General features: G+C 47.6%; 1 protein-coding gene across 1 annotated transcript; it reads right to left on the bottom strand.

Moving 5' to 3' along the window:
* Positions 1–1,921: 1,921 nt before the first annotated feature.
* On the bottom strand, positions 1,922–4,702 carry LOC134089263 (interferon regulatory factor 2-binding protein 2-B-like). The gene is made up of 2 exons (XM_062543670.1): positions 3,658–4,702; positions 1,922–3,227 (listed from the first exon to the last, which is right to left on the bottom strand). The coding sequence occupies exons 1-2, from the start codon at positions 4,445–4,447 to the stop codon at positions 2,437–2,439; spliced, it is 1,581 nt and encodes a 526-aa protein (XP_062399654.1). The 5' UTR covers positions 4,448–4,702; the 3' UTR covers positions 1,922–2,436.
* Positions 4,703–6,051: the final 1,349 nt, after the last annotated feature.

The following is a 6,051-nucleotide window of genomic DNA, read 5'->3' as shown; positions in this document are numbered from 1 at the left end:
CTGTCTGGCGGAAATAAATGTCAGTGGCCAGAGGAGCTTCAAGAGGTTATAGACCGTGATAGCCCTATTTCGGCTATTCGTGTTTTGTAAGCTAGTCACACTGAACCACATATAACCTAAATAATTAGATGCACATGGTGGGCTAGTTGCTGAACATTGGCTGAACATTAGATTGCGTTAGTTGCACATTACATAGACTAGTTCAACAGGCTATTTAAAAAATGTCCATAATGTGTTATAGAGTTGCACGATAGTCAAATATATAGCTGTTGTAGAAAGTTATAGTTGCTTTATAATCCGTATAATAATTATAGTTGCTTTATAATCCGTCTCGGGTATGTTGTTGGCATGGCCCAGCGTGCAGGCGTACAAATATCTTACTGTCATAGAAAAACAGTTATTTTACGACAACCAGTAGCGAGTGAAGGGTTAACTTTAGTGTTTTTTTCTCGGTTCTCAATGGCGACCGCATGTGAATCTTGGGAGGAGAACAGTGCTCTCCATTCATCGCTCAGAGGCTGTGAGCGTTCAACCTTGAACAGTGGAAGGCGTGTTATTTGCTCTCTGCCTTGCTCTCTCTCTCTCTCTCTCTCTCTCTCCCCCTCCATTTGCTGGAGGGAGCCTCCTATGGCAGGGACGCGGAGAAGAGGGGGGTTGAGAGGGGAGGGGGTGGTGGTGACTCAGGAATTCCACCGAGGCGAACACGTGACAGCGCGCTGGTACTGTTTGTCCAGACGAGTGTAGTCAAAGGGGAACGTAGCAAAAAAAAGAAAAAGAAAGAAAGGGGAAAAAAGTTGATCCGCGGCCCACTCTTGAGGGGAAAGAGGACGTGGCAAAAGGCTTGATAGCAACTGCGATGGATATCTGGATCCGTGATTGGAGAGTCTACGTTCATAATAAATCTTCTGTCGACTTAAAACATTCCGAAATACATGTTGGCATACAGATCTCTTAATATTGTGGTGTGTAGACAACGTCTCTTTACCCAATTGCTTTTATCGTCATCAAATATTATGTGCGTTGTAATTACTGTGCGACTATAATTTCCACTGTACATTATTTAAATGGGCTACGATTTGTTGCATTGCAGAAGGTAATGGAAAACGAGTTTTTCCTCCACCCAATAAGTAAACATTAGGCTATTTACGGGTCATACAGTGGTGGAATAAATGTTGTCCTACAAAGTAAAACCGGAACAGTCATCATTTCTGCAGGTTTGTCATTGCTGTTTTCACGCGCCACGTAACCAGTCGTAGCCTACATGGGCTACCGGCCTTGGGAGGCCAAATAATCTCTACATTTGTATGAGGGGAAGAGCAGACGTGTTAGAGTGTTGTGCAAAATATTATCAGTAGCCTACGTCTACGTTTTAGGTTTTATGACGAGGCGTACTTGGCTCATGCTTCACGTGGAAAAAAAATGTCAATTAATCTAATTCTTGTGAAATATTACTGCCGTTGATGCAGTAGCCTACTTACAGTTGCAGTCGACTGTATGATCTTCAGCCGTCACAATAAACAACTACATTATGGCACTATCTCCCCATCAGACTCGATCTCATGTGCTTTATGAGGTTACATTGTCACCATTTTGAAATAAGCCTTAAGCGTTAGAATTTAAAATACCTTACCCAGCATGTGACCTATTGTTTATCTTTGGGACGATAGGATATACAATACTGCGTCACTCACACCACGTTAAGATGAAATACGGACAACACTTGTAAATATTTATGTTTGAAAATGTATGAGGGCCACGCTACCGATACTCTCTCCCTCTACACTCACACCACACACAGCACCTCCTGAACGGGAGTTCATTTTGTTCTTGCTGAAGCTGTTGCATCACCGCCGTGATTCATAATACCTCACTGAGCCGTGTCGTCACTGCTTATGCACAATAACCAAACCACAGACATCGATGTTGTTATTACAAGGTCAGAAACTGTATTTGGCAATTTTAAAACAAGTGCATACATGTACAGCTAGAAGCATTTCAGTTTTTTTGCCAAGTGCTTTGTAGAATATTAGTCACATTCTATGTTCGACCAAAGACTGCCACCAGATCTAGAAAGTACACCAATAGCTGGCTTTAACAACGGAAAGAGATAGTAAGCGGACAGAGTGTTATATACTGCGTACATACCTTTTATCCTCAAAAATATAGAAACACAATGTATTCAAAAAACAAGAACGTTTTCAAAAAAAAAAATGTACAGCCATGTTTATGAAGTGTTAACTTCCCTTGTGTCCGTATGTACATGTCCAGAAAAAGTCTTGCTTGGGGGTGGTGGTCAGCAATGTAGCATTTTAAACTGTATGCAAATATTCTGTTTGTTGTTGTGTTGTTGTCTAAAAAGAAACAGAATAAAACAAACAAAATGCCATAGAAGATGAGTAAAGAACGGGGGAGGGGGAGGGGAGGGGCAATGAAATCTCACGGGTCTCGTTCCTTTTTTACCTTAACATCCCCTGCCAAAATGGTGGCAATTTCGCCTTGCATAAATGCCCAGGGTACATTGGAGCCGACCAACGGACACTTCTCCCCGCTGGGGCAGTACACCTCCCCGGTGGCGCCTTGCTGTTTGATGCTCTCCCGCGAGCACGGGAAGCAGAACTTGTGCGAGGGCACCGAGGGGCACTGCACGAAATGCGTGTCCTCCAGCCGCTCGTGGCAGAGCGTGCAGCAAAGGGGAACGCTGCCCGGTGGCACGGAAGAGTCCGGAATGCTCTGGGGGTGCCCCGCCTGGGGGTCCATGCCTGGCACGTGGGCGGTGGCTGGGGTCCCCGCGCCCCCACCTCCCAGCACCTCCCGCTGCGCGAGCCGTCGCTGGTTGGCCGAGGGCGACAGGGGGCTTCCGCTGTTGCGGCGGGCAGAGCCTCCCGGGGTGGTGGAGTGGACCTGGTTGGCGTCTTTCGGGGACCCGGTGCCGGCACCGGCGTTGTCTGCAGCCAATATGAGCGCCTGCATCGGGGACTGGCCGTTCTGGGACGCGGTGGCGGCCTCCGGTGGGGTGGTGCGGGAGTGCGGCGAGATGGTGGACGGGGGCGCCGCCGCGGAGAAGCCCGGCAACGAGGCGGTCGGGGGCATCTTCAGCACCTCCGAGGGCGACGGCAGCCACGGCTGGCCCTCGCCGTTCATCTTGATGGCCACCATGCCGGCGCCCTCCCCGTCAGGCTCCGGGGAGGCTTTCCTCTTCATACTGCTCCTCGGGTGCTTCCCTCTGTCTGTTGGGGGTAGGGGGAGGGGGGAGGGGGGGAGGTTAGAGGGTTAACAACATGCTCTACTCTGCAACGCAGGGTTGGGCTAAATGGAGCAATCCATTTTAGTCTCTCCTTGGCTCTAAGCATGACCTGTTGTTGACACAGTTTTTCCTTACAATAGCCAAATACTTTCAGATTACTCGAGCTATAATTGATGCACCTCCGCAAGCATTTGCTAAAACATGCGAAACATTGTGAATCAATGTTAGATACTAATGTTGCAATAGTTAGGGTTACAACAGTGATATAACGCAGGCTATGTAAACACCGCACAGTTTTCTGGTGATATCGACGTCTCCGCAGAGTAACATTAGCTATCAGAAAAATATATAACCATCGTTTAACAGCAGTGGAAAACAGAAAAACATTCGCTAGTTTTGATTTAACACATTACCTGATTTTGAGGAAGTGGCGCTTGGGTCGTATCCCATTACTCTCTGTTGCATGGCCGCATGGTCCTTCTTGAACCTGCTGTCGAACGTGTGGAGAGCCATGATTTCCCGCACCGTTTTGCCCTTCCCCATCCACTCCTCAGCCCGCTTGTGGCTGTCGCTCATGTCGGACATGCTATCCGGTCTGTGCTTGTCTTTCATATCATCCCGCTTGCCGCCGTGATCGCCAGGGTTGACCGACAACGCGCTCGGGATCCCCATCTGCGCGGATCGACCATTGAGCGCGTGCACGGGCGTCATGTTCCCGTTAACCAAAGGCACCAAATTGGGAGGGACGGCGCTAGTCCTACGAGGGTTAGGGCTCTGACGATTCAGCTCCGGCGGCTCGTCGGGTTTAGGGAATCCGTTTGGAACGGGAATGCCGTTAGCCTGTCTCCCTGGTTGATATTCCGGACCCAGCCGGGGCGGTCTCTCGGAGGCGAGAGGATAGCGGTCCAAGGGCTGAGGCGGTCGGGATCCAGGGTCTCCAGCCGAGTGGTTGAGAGCCTGAATTTCCTTTCCAGACAGCGACTGTTTCCCAGGTCCCGGAGACCTACCATCCTGAAAACCATGTACCCGCTTCAGCTGTCGAGCAGTCTCAATAACAAACTCGATTCGGTCGGCTCCCTCGTAGTTGACACATCCCCTGCAGACGGGCTCGGTAAAATCCCAAATCATAGCCCACGGCATGCGGGGCAAGTCACACAAATAACATGACTGCCTTCTCGAGGCAGCAATTGCCGCGGAGGACATGGCTTTCGCGAGAAGAACAGAAAAAAACAACTAACTCACAACCTCCTTGCTCCAAAAGTCTGTCGAATAATGTGTATGCTTGTCCTTTTGACAAAAAAAAAAGAAGATTTTTTAAAAATACAGTTGAAAACGCTCCTCCAGCCCTGAAGCCAGAAAAAACGACGAAGTTGCTCTCAGAAGTTCATGGTACTGTGTTCTTTACTACCGCGCGCCTCTATCTGTCTCGCTCACTACTACTCGCTCAGCCAGCTCAATGTGCGATGACGTCACCGCCGACACTAAACTTGTGCCTCCAGCCCGAGCTCTATTTACTTGATTCTTCGACAACCTCCGCCGGCGCATGCTCCATCAGCCCTTCTTCTCGCTCCGCCGGTGCCAAGGATAGCCCGCAACGTGCGCAAGCCTTAGAGAATATAGTCTAATTAAAAACCCCAAAGTGTTCCACTTTCTATAATAAGGGCTTTTGCATGGCTTAATCTCGCTGCCGTTGTTAGAATAGCTCACGGCAGCCTGCAGCCGAGGTATGGTATATTCCGAGTTATAGTTTGTGTTGTTTACGCTCAGGAAAATGCAGACCTTGCTGTTTTCATGCGCTGTAAAATTATCAATCAAACTCCTCATACTGGCTATTTTTGAAGGTAGTTGCCTACACAAGACAACTTGTCATTGAACATGCGAAACAGAGCAACACTTTATAAATAGGATCACTCATGTTTCTGCTGCTTGACCGTTGTTGCAAAAATAGACAGTAAAATCATTTAAGTTGTAAAAAGAAAATAAAAAAATTAACGTTCATAGAAATTAAGGCGTCACGTCACCATTGAGAAAAACAGCCTACAGTTTCTCTGCGACTCATCAATATTCTGAAAATTCCAGACCGGTGCGCGCATGCGCCATTTTGTCTGCATGTAAATGGCACCTCGAGCTCTATTTGCAAGACCACATTCCCGCCTAGCTGCCAAAGCAACGTCACGCGGTAGGCTGCCCCTAGCCAACCGTGCAAAGCTTCTTCTGTTACAGCAACCCTGTGGAATAATTGGGGCCAAGCAACAGACTATGTATTAATACATGCCTTCCTCGACGTGGTAGACTATACGTTTCAAACAGTAGCAAGGCCCAGTCTCAGAACAGACTTCCCAAAACAACTTGCAGCGGTTTTGGGGGCGCTAGCGCCACCAACAGTCAAATCTTGGACTTACAGTTCTACTTTGCTGATATTTTCTGCCTGGCCTAGACCTGATGAAGATTTAGTCACTCTGGCTTCTCTAGTCTAGCCAATTGTTTGTTCAGTTTCTGCCCAAATAAATAACATTATTGAAATGAATTTCCTGAGAAGCGGTTTATTTCATATCTTGTCGAACCTGGAGTGGAGGGAATTTCTTTTAGGGGATTTTACATTTTTAGAGGTGACAGTGTAGCACACTAATTCTATGATTTGAGTAAACCTGATATGTAGCCTATTATTGATAAAGCTAATTATAAGCTTACATTTCATAAAGCTGAATAAGACATGGTCTCAGTTGCCACTCAGTGATGTAAACAGTCTATTCAAGTAACCATCTGCAACAGCTAACAGCCCTGATCTCTACATATCACAGTCACAT

The sequence above is a fragment of the Sardina pilchardus genome, chromosome 1 (assembly GCF_963854185.1).
Source record: "Sardina pilchardus chromosome 1, fSarPil1.1, whole genome shotgun sequence".
NCBI lineage: Eukaryota > Metazoa > Chordata > Actinopteri > Clupeiformes > Clupeidae > Sardina > Sardina pilchardus.
Note: the sequence above shows the minus strand (reverse complement) of the source record. Positions and strands in the feature narration are given on the sequence as shown.

What these genes read in the sequence shown, in the direction of transcription:
- LOC134089263 (XM_062543670.1), bottom strand. Translation starts at nt 4,447, where the DNA reads ATGTCCTCCGCGGCAATTGCTGCCTCGAGAAGGCAGTCATGTTATTTG. An exon ending in CGCCACTTCCTCAAAATCAG is followed by an intron (nt 3,228 to 3,657) that starts GTAATGTGTTAA and finishes TACCCCCAACAG; the next exon opens with ACAGAGGGAAGCACCCGAGG.